At 43.4% G+C, this 27260-nt stretch overlaps 1 protein-coding gene across 1 annotated transcript; it reads left to right on the top strand.

Annotated features, from left to right (window-relative positions):
* The first annotated feature begins 1326 nt into the window (after positions 1-1326).
* APOA5 (apolipoprotein A5) lies at positions 1327-27163 on the top strand. Its single transcript, XM_077456963.1, has 4 exons — positions 1327-1622; positions 20175-20257; positions 20898-21003; positions 24351-27163. The coding sequence occupies exons 2-4, from the start codon at positions 20209-20211 to the stop codon at positions 25222-25224; spliced, it is 1029 nt and encodes a 342-aa protein (XP_077313089.1). The 5' UTR covers positions 1327-1622; positions 20175-20208; the 3' UTR covers positions 25225-27163.
* Positions 27164-27260: the final 97 nt, after the last annotated feature.

Below are 27260 nucleotides of genomic sequence, written 5' to 3'. Positions count from 1 at the left end.
TCCTGAAGGAATCGCATCACCTGGGTCTGATGCGATTCTTGGGGCTCAAGTCTGCGAACTAAGCTCTGCAATGGATCATCTGCAGGAAGCAGTATGTCAGCCGGGTCCATGGCTGATCAAACTGTCAGGTCACCTTGAGGCGAGGTGACAGATGCACACCGTAGGGATCAGGAGTTGTGAGCAAGGTTGTGGACCCTACGGCTGACTGCTGCGGATGGGAGACAGGTCCCACCGGGGTTAGAGCGTAAGATTCCCTGGGGCGCAGAGTCTAAGAGCCAGCAGGTGTTCACCAGAGCATCGAGTGGTGAGGATGGACTTGGCTGCAACTGGCTCCAGGTTTCGACCCCCAGGGTCCCCCAGCTCACATCCACAGTAGGCAACAGGAGGATAGGGATGGTGAGGGACAAAGCCAAGGTCGGGGCCACAAGCAAACAGGAATAGTCAGGGACACGCCAAAAGGTCAGGATCACTGGCAAACAGGGATAGTCAAAGGCACGCCAAAGTCGGTAACGGAACAACAGAAGAGCACACGGCAGGTAACAGGAAGCTAAACACACAAAGGAATACACAATGGTTGATCAGCACTGTTGGCTTGCAGTGCACAGGTTAATATAAGGTTCCCTGATAGGGCCTGGGGTGGAACCATGCTTAGAGGAGAGGTTATAAAAACCACCAGGTGGAAGTGGCTGGCCTCTTAGTCTGAACACATGAGGGGAGGTAAGCAAACAGGAAGATCACTGCATAACCATGACAAATTATAACCAAACCAAACTGCAGTTCAGGTGTAACCTTAAATTTCAAAAACATAGCACGTGCTCTTCAGGAGACGGTGCTACATGTATGATGTATGATTTTTATTCTAGAGAAAATCACCCTTTATTTTCATATTTAATGATCTGAAGAATGGATGAAATTAATTTAGGCTATTGTCAAATATTTAGACTATTGTCAGCTACTGTAACAAAACCAATCACACCTTTGTTTCATTCAGTGACAACTCTTTTATTTAGCAAATGTATGAGGAGGACACAGACTCCAATGTAGTATACTATAAATCAGTATCTTTTTTTCCTAGATGATTGTGTTACCAATAAAAATAAACTCTGCAGCATTACTGTCAGTGTTTCTAAAACATGTTATTGATTAATGTTAAATTTTTCATGTGTGATATTCCACAAAAGTGTAAAAATCTATAAAAGTAGTACTTTCATAAATGTCACAAACCACAACATAATCTTAGGACAACTTGCTCTATGCCCTTTCTCCCCAGAACACGTATGCTCAGACGATGCGTAAATAGTGATGACGTAAGAGCACCGATGTACATTACAGCTTTGGCCCCCTTGTGGTCAATTAGCAACATGCATTGCAAAGGAAATGTCATTTGAAAATTTCCTTCAAGATCTGGTGTGCTGACAATGCGTTACCGGGGTCACTTTGTTCACTCTACAGATGAAGAGGCGTCACCGGGTGAACTGTTTTTCTCAAGTTGTATAAAAGTGAGCTGGCCAGCATAAGCAACATTCTTTATGGATCTATCACAAAGGTGACTGCAGAAGACATTTTTAACACACAAGTGGATTGGAAAGTTTACATATCAAGTTTATATATATACAATCTAGGTAAGAATTTGAGTAATGTTCCAATTTGTGCATGTCTCTTTGATTTTTTTTTATATTTATAGTGTATATCAAAAAAGCATAATAGCATATTCATAGATGAGCACAAATTTACTTAGCAGCAACTTTATATTAATAAATCAGTTAATTATAAATATAAATAATAATTATAAAATCAACCAGAATTCCCTAAAATGAGAGGTCACTCCTCCCTAAAGGGCTGCTGGACTGTACTATAAAAGGAAAATATAATGTTTTTACTAGGGATCAAACACATTTTAATATTTCTTTCATGTTTAGTTTGAAAGATACTGATGTGACAGAAGGAACTGGGGCATATTTATACAAGTAGTATAAAGCTACTATATAAAATAGCTGTAACCTATAGCAACCAAATAGGGCTAATCTTTCAAAGGTTTGACTGCTGTAAACTGAATTCTTTAAGTGTTTTTATCATTTCATGCAGTTGAAACCTAAACTTAGCTCTTAGTACTGCCTTATTAAAAAAAAAAAAAAAAAAAAAAAAAAAGACTACAATACATTTGACTAATTATGCTAAACAAATCTTCTTTTAGATAGCTAAAACCAACAATAACACATATATTTTAAATATTCTGTTATAAGTTGGGTACATAGTTCATGCCTCCAAGCAAAAATATATATCAAAAAGTATTGAAAAAGACCAAAAGATCAATTGCATTCCTACATTTTCTATTCTGTACATGACCATTTTATATATACTTCTCATGGACCACATGTTATCAATCCTGTAGATTTAAGAATGCCCATAGAGGGTCGTAGCCATGTTGGCATAATCTGACCACCAACATCCTAGAATCCAGTGACGTCATTAACATGAACATTTGGCCCAGTTGAGTAGTCCTGTTAAAGACAGTGTTAAAGGGAGGAGAAGGGTGATGCTGCATCCAGTTATATGGGGGTGAATAAAATAAACAATAAAAAATCCCATAGCGTGAGATGAGTGGTTAATTTGCCTAATTTGAAATTAGATGTTTCACTTGAGAAATATATTTGGGAATGTTTGGTATTTAAAGCGTAATAATACATATCTCTTGTTTTGCTCCCTTTGATAAATATGCCATCGAATGCATTTTATGATACATCTGTCTGATAAGTTCAAAAAATAGCTGTTCATTCAGTTAGAAATCTTGTGAGCTGATATCTTCCTGTGCTCTCTATGTATGTGTGTGTGTATATATATATATATTGTAAGGGATCTTCCCGGGGTAGGGTGTGTTTGGACACAGTTCACAGCAGACTTGGAATTTGATAAAGCAGATCTTGGCGTTTATTCGTGGTACAAACAGTCCAGCAAACAAAATATACAGCAACACCGTGCTTTCTAAGTACAACAAAAATAAAAGTCCTAGCCCGGCTGGGCGCTTACTAACAGGTTCTGCTCACCTATCTGACACTTACAAACACAGCGTCTTTCGCCTGGATGTCGCAGGGTGAGTTTTAGCTCCAGCAGTGGCTGTGCTTGCAGCTTCCTTCAACACACAGATTGTTCATTCCCTGGCTGAGAAGCAATCACCTGCAGACCCTACAGAGCCTTTAGCTTCCCAGGCTAATTAGGATCCAAGCTCACCTGATCCCAAACCCAGAACTGGATCGGGGGATGTGGAATGACAGGTCCCTCTACCAAACCTACCTGCCATTCCATATAAACCCAGGCCCGGCAAAATTAAATAACAACTCAGCAGCATATCGCTGCTGAGAAACTGATCCATCCTGGATTTACCATCTCACACTGTGTAGCAACCTAGGTGAGATGTACACCCCCTCGATCACTTCTCCAGTGACATGTCTACAATATATATATATATATATATATATATATTATATATACTCTGCATTTAGCATAGACTATATATTCAGAGTTTACAGTGCAGGCAGTGTACACAGTATCTAATACAGTGTGTACAGTTTCTAATACACTTCAGGCGGTGTACACAGTATCTAATACAATGTAGTGTGGTGTTGTAAAACAAAAAATAAATCATGTCCAGAAGGCCACCAAGGAGAGGCAGATGCTCTAAGGCCACTAAAACAGGGCAAGCAGCATCTGTGTCTACAGTGAACAATGGTGGTCATGGACATGGTGAATCCTCTGCAGGTGGCCGTGGGGCACGCTTGTCCTTTTTTTTCTGTTGCTGGCTGCGTTATTTAGCCAGAACATGCAGAAGAGTTACTGGAGTGGATAACAAAGCCGTCCGCATCCTCCTCATCCTCTGTCACCCAGGCTCAGAAGCGTTTGCCTTCCAACGCAGCTGCCAAGGTGGCCTATTCCACCAGCTCCTTGTCCAGTCACTCCTTCCATAGCCCCACCATCATGCACAGAGGGGTCCCCAGAATTATTTGACCACAGTGTCGGGTACCTGCTGGAGGATGCGCATCGATTTGAAGGCTCCGATGTTGGTTCCCAGGTTGAAGAAGGGAGTAATGTGAGCCTAGAGAGAGGGGGTGCCCAAGAAGGACAAGAAACTGTCAGTCATGTTCCCTGTGCTGCAGCATAATGTCAAGTTTGCTCTAGTGACGGGGAGGGAGGGGGTGATGAGGTCACTGACTGTACTTGGGTGCCTGAGAGGAGGAGGTGGAGGAGGCACAACTCCAGCAAGGCAGGATGTCCTTGAGGGGGCAGCTTAAGGGATACCATCCTATTGCATCACACCGCAGAGCTCCACAGGTGCAGGGCTCTGCTGACTCCCTGCTGAACTTTAAAAGTTCCTTGGTGTGGGTCTTTTTCGACACCTGTGCAGCAGATTGCACTGTTGCTGTTTGCAACCTATGTCTGAAGCAGATCAAGCATGGCCAGAACAGCAGCCACTTAGGCACCACATGCTTGACCAGACATATGACTACCCGTCATGCTGTCCATTGGCAACAGCACTTGAAAGACCCACATTAATGAAAAAGAAAGACTACTCCTTGCTCCTCATCTGGGATCTCCAACCCTACTATGCCTCCTGTCCTCTCATAAACCTGCACTGAGAGAAATGAAGGTATAGCGATAGGTGTCCAAGTACTTGCAACCAATCTGCTAGCAGTACACCACCATCTGATTTTAGCAGGCAAATTTCCCTACCCCAGTTGCTGAACCATAAAAAGAAATTCAGTCCCAGCCATCCACATGCTTAGCATCTAAATCCTAGCTTAGCCAAATTGCTAGCACTGCAACTGCTGCCTTTTCAGCTGGTAGACTCTGCCCACTTTTGTGAATTTGTGGAATGTGCTGTACCACAGTGGCAGGTTCCAAAACGCCATTTCTTTTCATGGAAGGCCAATCCGGTACTCTACCAGCATATGGAAGGCAATGTTTTGGCCTCATTGTACAGGGCAATCAGCAATAAGGTTCCTATTACCACTGACTCATGGTCCAGCAGGCATGGGCAGGGACATTACTTTTCCTTGATGGCGCACTGGGTAAATCTGCTGGCAGCTGGGAAGGACAGGGTTCAGTGGTGTTGGAACTTGTTCCGCCACCCCGTCTCCAAAATGCTAGTGGTGATTCTGCCACAGCTCTTTCCTCCACCCCCTCCTCTTCTTCTTCCTCTATGGCCTCTTCTGCAGATTTGTTCTCTGAACCAGCGGTGCTCCATAAGCATTCAAGGGGCTACACAAGCAGTCAGGCTAAAAGATGCCATGGGGTGCTTGAGTTTGTCTGCCTAGGGGACAGGAGCCACCCTGGGGCAGAGATTCTGTCAGCTCTGCAGGGGCAGGCTCAGAGGTGGTTGACGCCATGCCAGCTTCAGCCATGAATGGTTGTATGCGACAATGGCACTAACCTTCTCTCCGTCCTCCGACAGGGGCACTTGACCCATGTTTGGCACATGTGCTGAATTGGTGGTGCAGCAGTTCTTGAGCAGGTACCCAGGCTTAGAGGATCTCTTGAGGCAGGCCAGAAAAGTCTGTGGTCATTTCTGCCGGTCATACAATATCAGTGCTCGGCTGGCTGACATTCAAAGGGAATGCAACCTGCCCACCAACTGCCTCATTTGTGGTACCAGGACAGAGTCAGGGGAGCTTGGCTTCTTTTCACCATGACAGTGGCTACTGAACAAGGATGAATGCACTGTCCAGTCACCATTTGAGAAGGCCACAAGGATGGTGAGCAGCGACAACGCATGCATCAATGACACTGTCCCTCTAGTCTTCCTGTTGTAGCCCATGCTTTGTGGAATCATGGACAGGGCACTTGAGGCAGAACAGCGGGAGGAAGAGGAGGACTTAGTTTTGTCAGAAACCATGAAATCAGACTGAGACAGAAATACAGTTATATCACACTTGTTTAATAATAAAAGTAAATAGAACAAACATTGTCAAAACATGGACAGAGTTCAGGTACTGGAACAGATAGTCAGACAAGCCAAATGCCAGGGAGCCGGAGATGATTGTCATCATACAGCAAGCAGTACCTGGAGGCAGAAGGGATGTCAGCCAAGCAAGTCTTTTAACAGGAATGCAGGAGAGCGTCTCTGTGATGTTGACAAAAGTGAAGGTAGAGCTCCTCTGGAGTGGACAGCTTAAGTAGGCAGGACTGACGACCAGGAAATCAGCAACAGCTGAGTAACTGTGGAGAGATAGGAGCTGGCAATTATCCAACAGCTGAGTGGCCAGCTCAGAGAAGGAAGGGCCAAGCCCGGCCCTGACACCTTACCTCTCAAGGCCCCCTTTATCCAGATAGCATTCCGGTGGGTCTGTCAAACACACAGAAAGAAAAGGAGGAGGAGGATTGTGTCAGCATGGCTTTAGTGAATAACACTCAGAAGCAGTCTTCAAGTGAAGGTTTTCAGGCCCCAGAAACCCAAGGAGTTGTATGTGGCTGGGAGGAGGTAGTCGTGGATCATGTGATCCTTAGTGACCCAGAGGACTCAGAATCGAATGCCTCTGCAAATGTACGCTGCATGGCCTCCTTGATTCAGAAAAGCCTGTGAAAGGACCCTAGGATTTGAGGTATCAAGTAGAGGGATCGTTACTGGCTGGCAACCCTTCTTGATCCACGTTACAATGGTAAGGTTGCAGAACTCATCCTGCCTTCGCAGAGGGAGCAGAGGATGAAACCTCTTCAGGAGGCCTTGAAAAAAGGTTTGTGCAACACATTTCCAGACCCTGGGATATTACAGTTTCCTGGTGCTGGACAATGTGTTGCTGAGGATTCGTTCAGTCAGAGGAAGAGCGGTGGAGAATGTGGCCGGCTGACCAATGCCTTTAAACTATTTTTCAGTCCTTAGTGGCAAGGTCTGATCGGTTCAAGCAACCATCAACAGCGTCTGCATTACATGGTGCAGGAATATCTAGGGGCAAGAGCAGACTTGAAGACCTTTCCAACAGAGCATCCACTGGGTTACTGGGTCTTGAAGATGGACCACTAGCCAGAATTTGCTCAATATGCAATTGAGCTACTGGCCTGTCCTGCATCCAGCATGCTATCTGAATGCACAGTCAGTGCTGTTGGAGGGTTTGTTATGGACCAAAGAGTGTGCCTGTCCACAGACTCTGTTGATAGGCTCACATTCATAAAAATGAATCAGTCTTGGATCAGCAGCTATTAAGCACCTGATGCTGATGTAACTGATTGAATTTGCTATGGATGTGGGATCCCTTGAAGACTACCTATGCTGACTAATCTATTCCTCCTCAATCTTGATTATGCTAGCTTCCAACAATATTTTTGGTTTAGGGCACCACCACCACCCAGGGCCCAATTTTAATGCCCCTGTTTAACAGGGACATATCATTAAAAAATTTTATATAATATTTCAATGCAGGGCCCATTCCTGCACCCAACAAGAGTAACTGTGAGGGCTTACAGTGTTGTGGCACCACCACCCAAGGCCCAATTTTTCTGGCCCTGTTTAACAGGGGCATGTAATTACAATTTTTGATATAATATTTCACAGCAGGGCCCGTTCCTGTAGCCAACAAGAGTAACTGAGGGCTTACAGTGTTCTGGTACCACCAACACCTAAGGCCCAATATTCTGCAGAGCATATAGGGCAGGCTGTATAGTATACAGTGCCTTGCGAAAGTATTCGGCCCCCTTGAACTTTTCAACCTTTTGCCACATTTCAGGCTTCAAACATAAAGATATAAAATTTTTATATTTTGTGAAGAATCACCAACAAGTGGGACACAATTGTGAAGTGGAACGAAATCTATTGGATTTTTTAAACTTTTTTAACTAATAAAAAAATGAAAAGTGGGGCGTGCAAAATTATTCGGCCCCCTTGCGTTAATACTTAATTACAGCTGCAAGTCGCTTGGGGTATGTCTCTATCAGTTTTGCACATCGAGAGACTGAAATTCTTGCCCATTCTTCCTTACAAAACAGCTCGAGCTCAGTGAGGTTGGATGGAGAGCGTTTGTGAACAGCAGTTTTCAGCTCTTTCCATAGATTCTCGATTGGATTCAGGTCTGGACTTTGACTTGGCCATTCTAACACCTGGATACGTTTATTTGTGAAGCATTTCTTTGTAGATTTTGCTGTATGTTTGGGATCATTGTCTTGTTGGAAGATAAATCTCCGTCCCAGTTTCAGGTCTTTTGCAGACTCCAACAGGTTTTCATCCAGAATGGTCCTGTATTTGGCTGCAACCATCTTCCCCTCAATTTTAACCATCTTCCCTGTCCCTGCTGAAGAAAAGCAGGCCCAAACCATGATGCTGCCACCACCATGTTTGACAGTGGGGATGGTGTGTTGAGGGTGATGAGCTGTGTTGCTTTTACGCCAAACATATCGTTTTGCATTGTGGGCAAAAAGTTCTATTTTGGTTTCATCTGACCAGAGCACCTTCTTCCACATGTTTGGTGTGTCTCCCAGGTGGCTTGTGGCAAACTTTAGACAAGACTTTTTATGGATATCTTTGAGAAATGGCTTTTTTCTTGACACTCTTCTATAAAGGCCAGATTTGTGCAGTGTACGACTGATTGTTGTCCTATGGACATACTCTCCCACCTCAGCTGTAGTTCTCTGCAGTTCATCCAGAGTGATCATGGGCCTCTTGGCTGCATCTCTGATCAGTCTTCTCCTTGTCTGAGCTGAAAGTTTAGAGGGACAGCCAGGTCTTGGTAGATTTGCAGTGGTCTGATACTCCTTCCATTTCAAAATGATCGCTTGCACAGTGCTCCTTGGGATGTTTAAAGCTTGGGAAATCTTTTTGTATCCAAATCCGGCTTTAAACTTCTCCACAACAGTATTACGGAGCTGCCTGGTGTGTTCCTTGGTCTTCATGATGCTCTCTGCGCTTTCAACAGAACCCTGAGACTATCACAGAGCAGGTGCATTTATACAGAGACTTGATTACACACAGGTGGATTCTATTTATCACCATCAGTCATGGCACGCACCACTTTTCAGTTTTTTATTTGCTAAAAAAGTTTAAATTATCCAATAGATTTCATTCCACTTCACAATTGTGTCCCACTTGTTGGTGATTCTTTACAAAAAATTCAAATTTTATATCTTTATGTTTTGAAGCCTGAAATGTGGCAAAAGGTTGAAAAGTTCAAGGGGGCCGAATACTTTCGCAAGTCACTGTATATGCTGCTGTTCAGAGTATATAGTGCCTGGGGGACCCCACACCATTTTTTAAAAATTTGGGTGCGGGGTTCCCCTTAATATACAAAACAGACCTGAAGGGCCTGCTGTGGATTTTGGGGGTGACATCCACACCATTTTTTTTGTTTTTTTTTGGTACTATCTATATTTTTTTTATTGTTTCACTTTAAGTATTATTATAATCACTGCTCCCATAAAATCTGCCATTTTTAAAACTTTTTTGCATTGATACATGTCCCCTGAGGCAAGATATAAATACAAAGAATTACCGCTCTAAGGTAATGACTTCTCCCAAAACAGCTGTCTCCACAATCCCACAGGGTGCTGGCTCTGTTTGCAACAGGAACTGAAGTAGAAAAGATGTAGCTGGATAGCCGCACTCCAAATTATTCAACTTTATTTCAAAAATGTAATTAAAATCATACATTTTTGAAATAAAGTTGAATAATTTGGAGTGCGGCTATCCAGCTACATCTTTTCTACTTCTATTCCCCTGAGGCAAGACCCGGGCCCCCAAACACTTTTATGGCAATAACTTGCAAATAAGCATTTAAAATTAGCACTTTTAGATTCTTTGAGTTTGTGTCCCATAGACTTTAACCGGTTCCCGACCAGCGCACACCGATGTACGTCGGCAGAATGGCACGGGCAGGCATATTGGCGTACAGGTACATCCAATCTTCAATGCCGCCCTGCCATCGTGAGCGCCGCGGGCATACCCGCGATCGTCTCACGGGATGGCTGAATGGAGGAAATGCCGTGTAAACAGCATTTCCCCATTCTGCCTAGCAACTAGTGACGCTGATCTCTGCTCCATGTGATTGGAGCAGAGATCAGTGTTCACTAAATGAAAGCCCAGCCCCCACACAGTTAGTAACACCCCTAGGAACACTTAACCCCTACACTGCCACCCACTGGTTAACCCCTTCACTGCCAGTGTCATTTACACAGGAATCACTGCATTTATATAGCAGTGATTACTGTATAAATGACAATGGTCCCAAAAATGTGTAAAAAATGTCCAATGTGTCCGCCGTAATGTCGCAGTCACAATAAAAATCGCTGATCGCCGCCATTACTAGTAAAAAAAATAATAATAAAAAATTATTAATAAAAATGCCATAAAACTATCCCTATTTTGTAAACGCTATAACTTTTGCGCAAACCAATCAATAATCACTTATTGCAATTTTTTTACCAAAAATATGTAGAAGAATACGTATCGGCCTAAACTGAGGGAAAAAAATGTTTTTTTATATATTTTTGGGGGATATTTATTATGACAAAAAGTAAAAAATAATGCGTTTTATTCAAAATTGTCGCTCTATTTTTGTTTATAGCGCAAAAAATAAAAACCGCAGGGGTGATCAAATACCACCAAAAGAAAGCTCTATTTGTGGGAAAAAAAGGACGTCAATTTTGTTTGGGTGCCACGTCGCACGACTGCGCAATTGTCAGTTAAAGCGACGCAGTGCCAAATCGCAAAAAGTGGTCTGGTCTTTGACCAGCAAAATGGTAAAAGTCTGTAAGTGGTTAATGGTGGTCGCGTGTTCAAACAATTTTTTTGCCTGTTCGCATGTTCTACTGCAAACAGAACTGGGGGGGTGTTTGGCTCATCCCTAGTTTAGAGTACAGATACCAAAGGGTGTTTGTAAATGGACCAGAATTTGTAGTGGTGTTTCACATGGATCTGTATATAGCTCATTTCCTTTCATTCCTTTCATTAATGATCCAGTGAATAGAATACATTGTAATATGCCCATTTTTGCTGACGCTACTAATGTAGAATCATTAAAACTCAGTGGGTTAGAGATGCATTACAGAAGAATCCAGACAAAATGGCCACATGGGTGATTAAATATCAGATGAAGTGTAATGTTCCTTAATGTAAGGTTGCACTTACAGCGTGCTTATTGCCCTTTTACATTAAATGTTGTACAACTAAAGAGAAGAACTGAAGTCTTTTGTAAGCAAAATAATCATTAGCACTTTATGCCAGTCAACAGCTGCAAAAGCAAATCAAATTTGGTGTGTATAGAAAGGGAGGTGAAAACACGTGATACAAGTGTAGTATCACCATGTAAAAATCTTTTGCAGGGATACATTTAGAAATTTAGAACAATATTCACACGGCTGTATTTGTGTCTAGGAGTGTACATAATTCAAATATATTTTACAAGTAGCATTTCCAACATCCATATCTAAACTTAAAACTGAACCCCAGGTTTACGTTTACTTTAACCACCTCAGTACAGTGCACTTACACCCCCTTCCTGACCAGACCAATTTTCAGCTTTCAGTGCTCTCACAGTTTGAATGACAATTACTCAGTCATGCAACACTGTATCCATATGAAACTTGCGTCCTTTTTTTCACACAAATAGAGCTTTCTTTTAGTGGTATTTAATCACTAGCGTTTTTTATATTTTTTGTGCTATAAATAAAAAAAAATGTAAATTTTGTGAAAAAATGCCTTTTTCTTTGTTTCTGTCATAAAATTTTGCTAATTAATAATTTTTCTTCATAAATTGTGGCCAAAATGTATACTGCTACATATCTTTGGTAAAAATAACCCACATTATGCCGGCCATACACGATGCGAATTCCGAACGAAAATCCGAGCGAAAGTAAAATCGACCGATTTTCGTATCGTTAGTGTGGTATGCGCGACATGCGATTTTCGTACGACAGGGCAAATTGACAAATCCAACATGTTGTTTTTTTTTTCAAAAATCGTCCAAAAATCGTATCGTTAATGGCAGAGTTGGACGATTTGACATAAGAAAATGAACTGCGCACGATCTCTGGAAAGTTTGAACCAGAAGGAAACCATATAAAACAACGAACGAATGGTCGAACGCAACACGGAATAAAAAAAACCCGTTAAAACATAGTGTTTTAACGTACGATTTTCGTACTTAATTGATGGCACATTCGCATGTTGTTGTGAGTGCCGCTTTCGTTTATCGTTCGACGGGTCGTTCGGAATTCGCATCGTGTATGGCCGGCATTAGTGTATATTATTTGGTATTTGTGAAAGTTATACAGTCTACAAACTATGGTGCCAATCACTGAAAATTTATCACATCTGATCAGGCCTTCAGTACATCAGGTGCATCTCATTTCTTGAGACACTAACAAGTCAGGAAAGTACAAATACCCCCCAAATGACCCATTTTTAGAAAGTAGACATTCCAAGGTATTAAGTAAGTAGCATGGTGAAAGTTGTAATTTTTTCCCATAATTCTTTGCAAAATGAAGTTTTTTTTTTGTTTTTTTTACAAAATTGTCATATTATCAGATTATTTCGCACACAGGATTTGAGGTATCAAGTAGAGGGATCATTACTGGCTGGCAACCCTTCAATGTCGCAGTCACAATAAAAATCGCTGATCGCCGCCATTACTAGTAAAAAAAAAAAAATAGTAAAAAATTATTAATAAAAATGCTATAAAACTATCCCTATTTTGTAAACGCTATAACTTTTGTGCAAACCAATCAATAATCGCTTATTGCGATTTTTTTTACCAAAAATATGTAGAAGAATACGTATCGGCCTAAACTGAGGGAAAAAAATGTTTTTTTATATATTTTTGGGGGATATTTATTATAACAAAAAGTAAAAAATAAATAAAATAAGAGTTTTTTTCAAAATTGTCGCTCTATTTTTGTTTATAGCGCCAAAAATAAAAACCGCAGGGGTGATCAAATACCACCAAAATAAAGCTCTATTTGTGGGGAAAAAAGGATGTCAATTTTGTTTGGAAACCACGTTGTACGACCGCGCAATTGTCAGTTAAAGCGACGCAGTGCCGAATCGCAAAAAGTGGTCTGGTCTTTGACCAGCAAAATGGTCCGGTCTGTAAGTGGTTAAATGTGGATGTGTATTATAGCAAAAAGTAAAAAAAATATATATTTTTTTTCTAAATTATCGCTCTTTTTTTTGTTTATAGCGCAAAAAATAAAATAACGCAGAGGTGATCAAATACCACCAAAAGAAAGCTCTATTTGTGGGAAAAAAGAACATAAATTTTGTTTGGGTACAAAGTTGCATACCCACGCAATTGTCAGTTAAAGTGACCCAGTGCCGTTTCGCAAAAAATGGCCTGGTCAAGAAGGGGGTAAAACCTTCCAGCGCTGAAGTGGCTAAATTGAAAGCACACTTGGAATTTGACTTTAATTTCTCATAAAACTGATTAAGTCAGTTGGACATGACTTGTGTTTCCTGCGTTCATTATGATTCTCTGCATTTAGAATGTTCTTTACAATAAAATGTATATTATAATATTTCAGTATACCTTCAAATAATTTATACACAGCAGAAGTAAAGAGCACAGGTTTATGATTAAAGCCTCATGCACACGAGACGCAGTTAAACGCGCGTTCAGATGCAGTTGGACAGTTTTTTCAACTGCACCTGAACTCATTCAATGTTATCCTATGTGTCCATGCACACAGTCTCGTTTTTTTCCGTTTATATGCAGTTGCGTTTAATCTCGTTTTTCCAGAAGCAAAAAAATGCGTTCAGAAACAAAAATGTCTGCGTTTCAGACGCAAAACGCGGCAAAACGCGGTAAAACGCGGCAAAACGCCGCTACCGCGTTTAGCCGCGTTTGCGTTTATATGCGTTTTTAAAGGTGACCTTTTTTTTTACATTAAAAATCTCAAAAATGATTGCAAATGATGAAAAACCATTAGAAAAATATTTTAAACAATTGCAATTGCAAGTGGACAATCCACAACTTGTGGCAAGTGACGTGGCAAGTGGACAATCCACAACTTGTGGCAAGTGACATGGCAGGTGGCAAGTGATGTGGCAAGTGGACAATCCACAACTTGTGGCAAGTGACGTGGCAGGTGAAGTGGCAAGTGACGTGGAAAGTGGACAATAGACAACTTGTGGCAGGTGACGTGGCAAGTGACCTGGCAGGTGACGCGGCAAGTGACTTGGCAGGTGACGTGGCAAGTGGAAAATCAACAACATGTGGCAGGTGACTGGCATGTGACGTGGCAAGTGGACAATAGACAACTTGTGGCAGGTGACGTGGCAAGTGACCTGGCAGGTGACGCGGCAAGTGACTTGGCAGGTGACGTGGCAAGTGGAAAATCAACAACTTGTGGCAGGTGACTGGCATGTGACGTGGCAAGTGGACAATCCATAACTTGTGGCAGGTGACGTGGCAAGTGACGTGGCAAGTGACGTGGCAAGTGGACAATCCACTTGTGGCAGGTGATGTGGCAAGTGATGTGGCAAGTGGACAATCCACTTGTGGCAGGTGACGTGGCAGGGGACGTGGCAAGGGACGTGGCAAGTGGACAATCCACAACTTGTGGCAGGTGATGTGGCTGGTGACGTGGCAAGTGGACAATCCACATCTTGTGGCAGGTGACGTGGCAGGTGACGTGGAAAGTGGTGTGGCAAGTGGACAATCCACAACTTGTGGCAGGTGATGTGGCTGGTGACGTGGTAAGTGGACAATCCACAACTTGTGGCAGATGGCATGGCAGGTGACGTGGAAAGTGGACAATCCACATCTTGTGGCAAGTGACGTGGCAGGTGATGTGGCAAGTGACGTGGCAAGTGGACAATCCACAACTTGTGGCAGGTGATGTGGCAAGTGATGTGGCAGGTGATGTGACAAGTGGACAATCCACATCTTGTGGCAAGTGACGTGGCAGCTGACGTGGCAAGTGACGTGGCAGGTGACGTGGCAAGTGACATGGCAAGTGTACAATCCACATCTCGTGGCAAGTGACGTGGCAGGTGATGTGGCAAGTGACGTGGCAAGTGGACAATCCACAACTTGTGGCAGGTGACGTGGCAGGTGATGTGGCAAGTGACGTGGCAAGTGGACAATCCAAAACTTGTGGCAGGTGACGTGGCAAGTGACGTGGCAGGTGACGTGGCAAGTGATGTGGCAAGTGGACAATCCACAGCTTGTGGCAAGTGACGTGGCAAGTGGACAATCCACAACTTGTGGCAGGTGACGTGGCAGGTGACGTGGCAAGTGAACAATCCACAGCTTGTGGCAGGTGACGTGGCAAGTGACGTGGCAGGTGAAGTGGCAAGTGACGCGGCAAGTAGACAATCCACAACTTGTGGCAAGTGACGTGGCAGGTGATGTGGCAAGTCACGTGGCAAGTGGACAATCCACAACTTGTGGCAGGTGATGTGGCTGGTGACGTGTCAAGTGGACAATCCACAGCTTGTGGCAGGTGGCATGGCAGATGACGTGGAAAGTGGACAATCCACATCTCGTGGCAAGTGACGTGGCAGCTGACGTGGCAAGTGACGTGGCAAGTGGACAATCTAAAACTTGTGGCAGGTGACGTGGCAGGTGACGTGGCAAGTGACGTGGCAGGTGACGTGGCAAGTGATGTGGCAAGTGGACAATCCACAGCTTGTGGCAAGTGACGTGGCAAGTGGACAATCCACAACTTGTGGCAGGTGACGTGGCAGGTGACGTGGCAAGTGAACAATCCACAACTTGTGGCAGGTGACGTGGCAAGTGACGTGGCAGGTGATGTGGCAAGTGACGCGGCAAGTAGACAATCCACAACTTGTGGCAGGGGACGTGGCAAGTGAACAATCCACAACTTGTGGCAGGTGACGTGGCAAGTGACGTGGCAGGTGATGTGGCAAGTAACGCGGCAAGTAGACAATCCACAACTTGTGGCAGGTGATGTGGCTGGTGACGTGGCAAGTGGACAATCCACAGCTTGTGGCAGGTGGCATGGCAGATGACGTGGAAAGTGGACAATCCACATCTCGTGGCAAGTGACGTGGCAGGTGATGTGGCAAATGACGTGGCAAGTGGACAATCCACAATTTGTGGCAGGTGACGTGGCAGGTGATGTGGCAAGTGGACAATCCACAACTTGTGGCAGGTGATGTGGCAAGTGATGTGGCAGGTGATGTGACAAGTGGACAATCCACATCTTGTGGCAAGTGACGTGGCAGCTGACGTGGCAAGTGACGTGGCAGGTGACGTGGCAAGTGACATGGCAAGTGGACAATCCACATCTCGTGGCAAGTGACGTGGCAGGTGATGTGGCAAGTGACGTGGCAAGTGGACAATCCACAACTTGTGGCAGGTGACGTGGCAGGTGATGTGGCAAGTGACGTGGCAGCTGACGTGGCAAGTGGACAATCCAAAACTTGTGGCAGGTGACGTGGCAAGTGACGTGGCAGGTGACGTGGCAAGTGGACAATCCACAGCTTGTGGCAAGTGACGTGGCAAGTGGACAATCCACAACTTGTGGCAGGGGACGTGGCAGGTGACGTGGCAAGTGAACAATCCACAACTTGTGGCAGGTGACGTGGCAAGTGACGTGGCAGGTGAAGTGGCAAGTGACGCGGCAAGTAGACAATCCACAACTTGTGGCAGGTGATGTGGCAAGTGACGTGGCAGGTGATGTGGCAAGTCACGTGGCAAGTGGACAATCCACAACTTGTGGCAGGTGATGTGGCTGGTGACGTGTCAAGTGGACAATCCACAGCTTGTGGCAGGTGGCATGGCAGATGACGTGGAAAGTGGACAATCCACATCTCGTGGCAAGTGACGTGGCAGCTGACGTGGCAAGTGACGTGGCAAGTGGACAATCCAAAACTTGTGGCAGGTGACGTGGCAAGTGATGTGGCAGGTGACGTGGCAAGTGGACAATCCACAGCTTGTGGCAAGTGACGTGGCAAGTGGACAATCCACAACTTGTGGCAGGTGACGTGGCAGGTGACGTGGCAAGTGAACAATCCACAACTTGTGGCAGGTGACGTGGCAAGTGACGTGGCAGGTGATGTGGCAAGTGACGCGGCAAGTAGACAATCCACAACTTGTGGCAGGTGATGTGGCTGGTGACATGGCAAGTGGACAATCCACAGCTTGTGGCAGGTGGCATGGCAGATGACGTGGAAAGTGGACAATCCACATCTCGTGGCAAGTGACGTGGCAGGTGATGTGGCAAGTGACGTGGCAAGTGGACAATCCACAATTTGTGGCAGGTGACGTGGCAGGTGATGTGGCAAGTGGACAATCCCCAACTTGTGGCAGGTGCCGTGGCAAGTGACACGGCAAATGCAAGTGTACAACTGCTCTCTATGCTGCTGCTGCTCACTCTGATCAAAATAGCAGAAATAGTTAAAAAAATGCTTTGAGAGCTTGGGGAGGGTCTACATGATGTTATCTTTATAAACGCGTCTAAACGCAAACGCGTCTAAACGCGTCTAAACGCGTCTAAACGTGACATGCAAACGCGGCAAAACGCGCGTTTCTAAACGCGCGTTTCAGCTTTTTTTTAACAGAGGTTTCATCTGCGTCTCGTGTGCATGAGGCCTTATAGTTCACAAATCTTTAACTTGCCATTTTATTTTCCTGCACAAATTCTTACTGTATTCTGCCTCCCCTCAAACCATGATACCACTGTTGTCTATTGATGGTCTCTTCCTCTTAAATTTAGACACATGAGGCTTTCACAATACCGGGCTACAGCTATAATATAGAAAGAGTATAATGCAACCTTATGGATTAAAATAAGAAAAAAATCACCTGTGACTTTACAGCACAAATATACATAAGCAAGAGGAGTTTTAGTTTCCAAGCAAAAAGATTTTGTATAAACCAAGTTCTGCAAAAAAAAAAAAAAAAAAATGAAATGCAAAATTTTTGTGTATAGATATTAAAAAAAAACATTATAAATACCTTTTTCCTTTTTTTTTTTTTATAAGTCATCACATTCTCTATATAAAGAGCTGGGGAGGAGAAGGAACAGTAGAAAATGGAAAATTGAATTCAAATACTTATCGTAATTTTCCTTTCCTGACGAGCTCCATTGCAACACAGCTGGGGCTGGGTATAGGCTCCCCCCATGCCTCCAGGACTTAACTCATATAAATTTAAGCCCCCACACAGCATTGGCATTCTGTAACTAGTCCTACCAAGCTGGATGGGATCTGTGCTGCCATGGAGCTCGTCAGGGAAGGAAAATTACGGTAAGTGTTTGAATTCAATTTTCCATTTCCCTGTCAGCACAGCTGGGAACTAACTAGCCAAAACAGAGGAGGTTCTAAACACTCATAAATTCTGACAAAAAAAAAACAGAAGCCAGGATGCCTCTGCCAAACTCAACTGTCATTAAGCCATGAATATGAGTATTTTGGTGCCCACGTAGCTGCCTTGCAGATAGTTTCAGACACTCGGCCTGCTGCCACTCTCAAGGTCGAAACCCTTCTAATGAAGGGTGCTGTGATTCTCCTGGCACGGCCAACCCTTTCAACTTGTAGGCCAAGGAGGTGAGCTTTACCAACCAAAGGAAATAATCTTTCTGGAAGCCGTAAAATCATTATGTGTTCCATTATCCAAAATCATTATGTGTTCCATCTGGAATGACAAACAGATCCTCTGACTTCCTGAAGGCAGAAGTCCCCATGATTAAACATTTTAAAGCTTGGCCCATATCCAATCGCTAATTTGTTGAGTACCACCCAAAAGGAACGTAGGAGGACAACCTCTTGTGTGATATGGACTCTGAAGGTCTGTTCAGGCACAAAAAATTCAAGCATTGGCATGAGTTCCTTGTCTGGGAAGTATGTAATTATGGTTTCTTTAAACCCCAAGGCCACCAATGCTGACTCTCTTCTGGCTGATGTTATTGCTACTGGTAAAGCAGTTTTCAGTGAGAGGTACCACAGGGTGATTGAAGGCATCTGATGCAATAATGTCCAACAGCAATGGGAGATCCCCTTTTGCAAACAATTTGAGGTTTCAACCAAATTGCATCTTGAAAAACAGTATAATTAGGTGTTAGATGCCCACTGTGTCCCCCCTTTTTTTTTTATAAGTGATCACATTCTCTCAACTACATAAGAGCGGGGGGAGGAGAAGGAACAGTACACTGAGTTTGCCATTGATAGGCTGTAGGGGGGCATGTCAGGACAAGTCTGATCATTGGAGGAGAGCAGGCTGAGTTCCCAGCACAGCTAGGGAACTAACCAAAGCTCTCCTGCCTGATGTGGTCAGTTTTTAACAGAAAAGAGGAGTGGCTGGCAGGAACACCAGAGATTTCACATAAAGGAAGCAAAAAAAGAGAACAGGATACTTTTTCATACAAATACATGGTACAGCAGGCACATATAAGGAATTTAAAATCCTGGGGTAGAAAACACTTTAATCCTAGAAGAACTTTAGTGTTCCTTTGATTTTTTTTATTAATAATTTCCTATCATTTAAGTCTTAAGTCTTAATTAAGGCAACCTATGGCCCTGATGAAGAGGAATCAGGAAATGAAGCCATGCCTACTGTGCAATGCGTGAGTTGCGCTGCGTAATCCGGATGGTCCTTGTTGTCTCTGGGACCCGTGTGTTTCCCAGCAGACAGCGAGGGGGGGGGGGCTTTAAGAGGCGTAGACTCATGTGGGAGTCTATGCCTGGAAGTGGGTGCAAATACAGGTATCTGCACCCCCCTCCCCCCTGAAAGATGCCAAATGTGACACCGGAGGGGGGGGTTCCAAAAAGTGGTTCCATTTTTGCGTGAACCTCCGCTTTAATACATTCTGGGCCACACCAATGTTGCCCCTTGGGGTTCCCTGACTTTTAATTTGTATGCAATCAGGCAGGCTCTTGCACTACTACATAGTTGAAGGTTAATCAAAAGCAAATTAAAAAGGAAAATTGAATAATGTATGGCCAGCTTAAGCTTCACAAATCAGTTATGACTTTAGTAATACTGGATCTCAATAGTCGCAGATACAGCACCTTATATATCTTTAAAACCAGCTTGAAAGTGGACAGAAATGTGGAACAATTCTGGCGCAGTACTACATTTTATTCAATGACAATGTTCCTCCAGGATGGCAAGGCAGTCATTGGTCATTATAACTTCAGTACAATTGTACATTATTGGGTGATAAGTTTTAGTTTAGTTACGGTTTTGATGTACTTTTCTCCCAGGTAATTTTTCTGTATTTTGTGTTTTACATTTCAGGTTCACAAAAAAGCATAATTTTATTTATTAAAAGATGGCAAACAAGAGTCTCCTATGCTTGCTACTAATCTCATCACTAACAGGTAGGTGAGCATCCTCAGTTTCACAAACACATTCATTTAAATATATTTTCAATAGCCACAAAGAATATAAATCCACTTTGTGAGCACCACACAATACACTTATGGGGGTTAATCCAGCCATATGTAAATGGATTGAAATTTGTCTGGTACAGCAAGAACCAGCAGAATATCGATCCATCTATGGGCAGGCTGTATGTACAGAAGTCAATCTCTTGATAGACTTTAGTACAATCAGTCTGTTGCTAAATTTTCACTTTATCAGTCCCATCATCAGGTATATTCGGCAGTACAGATGAGTGTACTCTGATGGCGGAGAAGCCTTCCCGCTGTCAGAAAACATTCGCTCAGTGGGAGGGATTTTCTCATCCACCTCCACTGTGTGGTTGATGGAATCAATTCATTTTCTTTCATTTAAGCATCTGGTTGAACGAAAGAAACTGAATCATGTACTGCAAGGCCTGCTTTGGTTAAATTATGTAGCAATTTTCCTGGAAAAAAAGGCTACATCTCCTACATCTTTTTTCAATGTATGCATAAAATTTGTTCATATTAGTTGTTGATGGCTTAGTGGTTTAGGCCAGTTGTAAATGTGCCTATTATGCACAGAACATGATTCTAAGTCTGACTTTTTCATGGACAGTCTGCCAATCGGATCAATCTAACAGCAGATTCTGGGATTATTTTAGCCATATTATGAATGGAAAAATTGGATGGAATTTCCAAGAAAACTCAGTCAGTGAGGACAGGTAAGTGATAATATTACACTCTTGAACCAGGGATATTGAATTATAAGTCACAACAACGTTCAGTCAGTAAAATTGTGTTCCAGCAGAGGTTCAGATCTCACATTTGTGTGATGACTTTCATATCACAGCTCCCCATTTCCCTTTATACTGCAGTCCCCTTTTTACATCAATGTCCTTGGTCCCCCCTTTATATCATAGCCGTCCTTCATATCTCAATCCCCTTTACATCATGGCCCCCTTCACATCACAGTCCCCTCTTTTATACCAACAGCCCCCCATACATAACAGTGCCCTCTTCCCATCACAGCCCCCCCCTTTACATCACTGGCCCCCCTTCACATCAAATCCGCCCTCTTTACATCAAAACCCCCCTTTACATCACAGTCCCGCACTTCACATCACATGCCCCCTTACATCACAGCCCCCCATCACATCACACTCCCCCTTACATCACACTCCCCCCTCACATCACATCATAGTCCCCTATCACATACCAGCACCACTTTACATCGCAGTCCCCCCTTCACATCACACTCCTCCTTCCCTTCACATCACAGCCCCCTTTACATCACATCACAGTCCCCCATCACATACCAGCACCCCTTTATATTGCAGTGTCCCCTTCACATCACACTCCCCCTTCCCTTCACATCACAGCCCCCTTTACATCACAGTCCCCCTTCACTTAACAACCTCCCATCCTTACATCACAGCCCCCCTTTACATCAATGTTTCCAGCCATACATCCCCCCCTTCACAGTTCTACCTTACATAGCAGGGCAGAGGGTGGGAGGCACAGTAGGTCCAACCAGAGGATAACAGCTGCCTACATTTTTATGTTAACAAGTGGGCGATTGGTCACTAAGGCCACTCCGCGGCTCATGGAGGGCAAAACAACAAGTTCACTTTGAAGGTGGAGCACATGTGACTAGGAGAGAGTGGAGAAGGGCAATAGGGAAACAAGGACAGAGCTTTGGCACCCTATAACAGGAAGTTCTGCAACAAATTCCTTCATGGCAGGATCACCAAGTATTTGCAGGTACCCTGCTTTAAGCTGGTGTGTCCCTAGTCTAAGTTTAGTGGACAGCGAGGCTGTAGTCAGCCAGATTGTTATAGTTTCTGTGTTTGTTGGCTTTTCTCTAAGTTCAAACTATTATTTACTTCTGATTGTTGCTGGGAAGTGTCCACGGCAGTGCAAGAAGAAACATTAATTTTGAGGTATGAAGGCTGGTTTCTCTCTAGTAAATCACTAGGAGATTTATTGCCAGTGATGAATGCTGGGGAAAGATATAAATATTTGATGTGACCTACTAGAAGGGTCTTTTGCCTTTTGGGCTGTGGCCTAGACAGAAGATTGCCTTGAATGAATTCTGCTTCCTAGGGCTTTTGCTAGGGGAGGGTGTTGCTGAAAGACAGCCCCGAGCCTGGGCTTAAAGAAGCAAAAATTCCCCTGTTTCTTAAAGGATTTTGGCTGCTCTGCTGGAAGATATATCCAGTGAGGGCAGAGCAGAAAGGTGGCTGTTTGGAGCATATTAGGATGAGGTTTTTGTACTGAAGGGTGTCCTGGAGAATTGGGTTTAAAGTGGAACTTTATAGTACAAAGGATTTTTTAATGCAGAAGAGACATGCTATGTCTCTTCTGCATTACAGTTACCTACCTGCCTGTCTACCCCTGTACAGTGAGCTGCACATGTGCACCTCATTGAACAAATTAGGCAATGGTGAGCTGACTGAACTCCCATGCATGCACAAGAGATTCCATCTCAGCCCAGCCAATGAAAGTGACCGGGGGAGCAATACCCAAAAGCTGACCAACCAAAATGTAAGTGGCCGCCTGGCTGGCAGGGAGCTTCGGGATGTTGCATTGCTGGACTGAAGGTGAGTATAGTTCCTCTTTAAGTTGCTGCCAATGGACATTTTAATTGTTCTCACTGCTCATCCAATGGGGCACCAGTGCTCTTTGGTTACTCTTAAGACTAGATTCACACTATATGCAGGTGCAGGACTGTGTTTCATGCTTTCCCACAGCTGGATCAAAAATGCATTGGCTCCTGCTGCTGTCAAACGAATGCTGTGACAAGGAGCGGAGGGTGGGGCCCAGCCACCCGGTCTGTGTCAATAAACGCAGACAAAGTGGCTGAGGAGTAAGCCTGTAAAAGTGCCCCCATAGGAAACAGCTCCCTATGGGGGCACTCATCAAAGAGGAGTAGCCAGGGGGACCCGAGAAGAAGAGGATTGGGGTTGCACAGAGCAGGTAAGTATGACGTGTTTATCATTTTATTTAAAAAAAGGAACCTTTAATATCACTTTAAGTGAATGGGCTGCTATGCCCATGCAAAGGCAGCCGCTGCGAAACTGGCATAGTGTGAACCTAGGCTATAACTAAAAGAGAGGTCTGGAGCTGCATGTTTGCCTGTTTTGGGGTTGTCCTGTGCCCTAACCCTCTCTCCTGGAGTTTACTGAACTAAATACATCCTTTCAAACTTTTACCACACAATGGGGGTTATTTACCAAAACTGAAGCATGCACAATCTGATGCAGCTCTGCACAGAAACCAATCAGCTTCTAAATTTTTATTGCCAAACTTTAATCGAACAAGCTGAAGTTAAACGCAAATTGTCTACCATGCACAGCTGCACCAGATTCTGAGTTCACCCATTTTATTAAAGGGGCTGTAAACCCTCAAGGCTTTTCACCTTAATGCATTCTATGCATTAAGGTGAAAAACCTTCTGTAGTGCAGCAGCCCCCCAGAGCCCCCTCCCCCCTTTTACTTAACTGAACCAGATCGTTCATCGATGTGGACGAGCACAGCACCTCCGGCCGCTGTCTCTGGTCCTCATTAGATGGATTTATAGCAGTGCAGCCATTGGCTCCAGCTGCTGTCAATCAGAGCCAAGTCCTGCCGTCTGTGTCAATGGACGCAGCAGCAGGACTTGGGAGCGCGTCCGCACGTGTGTCCTCTTGGAATGTGGAGGGGGCACTCAATACGGAGGAGGAGCCAGGATTGCTGCTGGAGGAACCCAGAAGAGGGGGATCGGGACCACTCTGTGCAAAACCCTTGCACAGAGGAGGTAAGTATATCATGTTTGTTACTTAAAAAAAACAACACAAAAAAAAAAACCTTTACAACCCCTTTAAATCTCCCCAATAAGTCAAAGATTCTGTCTAAAAGTTTAAATACTCCTCAACTACCCAGGTGCTACATATTATTTGATATTTTCAAATCTAATAATATTTTTTTTTTTTAATTTTGGACTTACTTTAACATATCAAAGCTTATATGAGATTTTAGTGACTGGCTTTACATACACCTTTAATATATCATTTAATTATTTATTTGTACAGCGGGATTAAAAGCAGCCTTCATAATGGGGTCAGCTACGTGGGTAAGTTATTTGGGCCTCTGCAGACAAATTTCCAGAAACACGTGTACGAGGACTCTGATGGACTACGTAGACTGATACGCAGGGAGCTTCAGGAGGTCCAAAGGAAAATCTATCCCTATATGGATGAAGCCCATCAAAAGATAAGCAAGAATCTTGAAAAGTTACAAAACCGCTTGTCACCTTACAGTGAGGAACTCAAATATCAGGTGAGGAAGGGAGCACAACAGCTCAAAACGCAGCTTGGCCTGTACAAGGATGACATTAGTAAAGGGGTGACACAGAACATTGCAGAAAACATTAAAGACCAAATCATTCTACACACAATGAAAGTGAGACAAACTTTGCATCCCCTGAGAGAGAAACTTTTGGCAGAGATTCATCATGCAGCTGAGGAGCTTCATGGGAACCTGTCTCCCCATGCCCTGACTTCTCAGGAAAAATTGACCCTGCATGTACAAGAATTATCTAATAAACTATCACAGAATGCAAAAGAGCTACATAAGAAAATCCACAAAAATCTAGACGACTTAAAGGAACACCTGGTGTCCTATCCCCAGCAACTAAGAGAACGGTTTCCAGAGACACAAGCAACTGAGCCTGTAGGCCCTTATGTGGAAGAAGTGGCAGCTCAGGTGCAGAGAGAAGTGGAGGAATTCAACAGGAATACTCAGATGCAGATTGAACATTTTACCTGGACCATTAATATGGAAATGGAAGAATTGAACTATAGACTATCTCCTGCTTCTTCCAATTTACAGGACACTGTCTCTTCAATACAAGAAGTACAAGAGAAATTGGAATCTTTATGGAAGGATATATCCCAAAACCTGTAATAGAGGTCATTTTGCATTAAGTGGGACTGACTGCAATAAGTTAATGATACAGTGCATTTATACCGTCAGCCCTTGTACACACGGTCGGACATTCTGACAACCAAATCTGTTGGATTTTGTCCGACGGATTTTGTCCGAAACTGTTGCATACACACGGTCGGACAAAGTTGTCGGAAAATCCGATTGTACATAACGTGATGACATTATTTCGTTACGACGGGACTACGTTCAGGCTAGTAGCCAATAGCTTTGGTCTAGGAATTTGATCTGAGCATGCATGGCACTTTGTCCATTGGAGTAGGCTACACATGATCGGAGTATGTCTAATCGGAGCATTTTGTCAGAAAATTTTACAGACAAGTTGGAAAACTTGGTCCGTCGGATACTCAGACGGAAACAGTCCGATGGGGACCACACACAGTCGGAAGATCTGACAAAACGGTCCGATAGGACACATTCCTTCGGAATCTCTGACTGTGTGTACAAGGGCTCAAAGTGCAACCCCAGTTAAACAACTAAGTACACTGCTAGAAAACTTTATGTGCCAAATTAACTGTATTTTAGTATACAACTCTTTTGATTAATAAACCAACAGCACACACCAGTATGATTTACTAAAGGCAAATAGGCTGTTCACTTTGCAAGTGAGTTTTCCCTTAGCTTAATGAATGATGTGAAGCTCTGCTGACTTGCATCATGCAAACATGTGCAAGCATTTTTTTTTTTCTTGCACGTGATTACATTTTCTTGGAAAATTAGTTTTCACTGCAGTCACATAGCTAAGGGAAAATTCTGCTGAAGAAAAAATGTCCTTGAAAAGGGAATAGCCTATTTGCCTTTACTAAATTAACCCTTATGTGTCTAAGCAGGTGACACAATTTTTCCTGCAGCATACTTATCACCACTGGATTTGTTTCTAACTAGTGTTGATTTACTGTCCAGCAAGCAGGTAGCTAAAACAGGAAAAAGGAAATAAAGGGTGTCACTTGCCTTTGGTATGCAATATGACAGTGATGTGCAAATCATAAGACTGGCTGCACAGAATTACATAGTTACATCGTTGGTAAGGTTAAATAAAGACATCAGTCCATGCAGTCCTACCTGTGTGGGTTAGTATGTGTGCTTGAATCAATACCATTTCCCATATCCCTGTATATTACATATTCTTTGCCAAGCAAAACAGTCAACCGATGCTTCAGCTGTGTATTGCAAGCTGCTTCTTGCCTGGAATTCCCCATTAAATAAAATCACTTACTTAAAGCAGAACTCTGGGCACAAATACATGTTTTTAAATATATTCTTCAATAGCCTCAGAAGATATAAGTCCACATTGTGTGCATCAAATGCCAGATATTACCTTGTAAAATTAGCAGTGAGATCATTACTGAGCCTGTGCAAAGAGCAGAGCTGTGGGAGGGACCCAGCAGATCCCACCCACTACAGGCTTCCTAGAGAAAACTACAGGAGGGGCGGAGACAGGACCAGTCACCCTGCACAAGAAGCCAGAGCAGCAGTGACCAGTCTTTAATACAGGAAGCTCCAGCACAGAGACTAATTTTAGTGTTACACTGGATTACTGCACAGACCAGGAGGAAACACACAAAATACACCAAGATTCAAGGAAGAATACACATGGCTCTTGTGTTTAGAAAATATTTGCTTATCATGGAGTTCAGCATTAAAGACATCTAGATTGAATGTAGAATCAACAGATTTTTGTTTTATATTTTTGTCTTCCTGTTTAGGATTGTGAATTACCTATACAGCCACAGGTTCATATACAAGTTTGTAATGATGAACTGTAGGTGCGTTTCTGCATTATAAACTTGGAATTAAAGAGGATTTTAAAACAATAAAAGCCAATAACATCTATAAACGATTTTTAAGAAGCACTATATGAGCATTTAAAGAAAATAAAAACTGCAGCATATGTACTGAATACATTTGCTAAATGAATTTATTTTATGTACTGGAGTATCTCAACATCTAAAGGTCTAAGTGCTGGAAAGTTCCCAGTGAATGGCCAATATATGTTG

The sequence above is a fragment of the Lithobates pipiens genome, unplaced genomic scaffold (assembly GCF_037356315.1).
Source record: "Lithobates pipiens isolate NorthernLeopardFrog02 unplaced genomic scaffold, aLitPip1_a1.2 Scaffold_27, whole genome shotgun sequence".
Classification (NCBI taxonomy): Eukaryota; Metazoa; Chordata; class Amphibia; order Anura; family Ranidae; genus Lithobates; species Lithobates pipiens.
This window is presented reverse-complemented; position numbering and strand designations above follow the sequence as displayed.

Bases quoted from the DNA above. Each gene is read 5' to 3' on its own strand.
- APOA5 (XM_077456963.1), top strand. From the start codon at position 20,209: ATGGCAAACAAGAGTCTCCTATGCTTGCTACTAATCTCATCACTAACA. The intron at 20,258-20,897 runs GTAGGTGAGCAT...TTTCATGGACAG, and splicing joins ACTAATCTCATCACTAACAG to TCTGCCAATCGGATCAATCT. The intron at 21,004-24,350 runs GTAAGTGATAAT...TTATTTGTACAG, and splicing joins AACTCAGTCAGTGAGGACAG to CGGGATTAAAAGCAGCCTTC.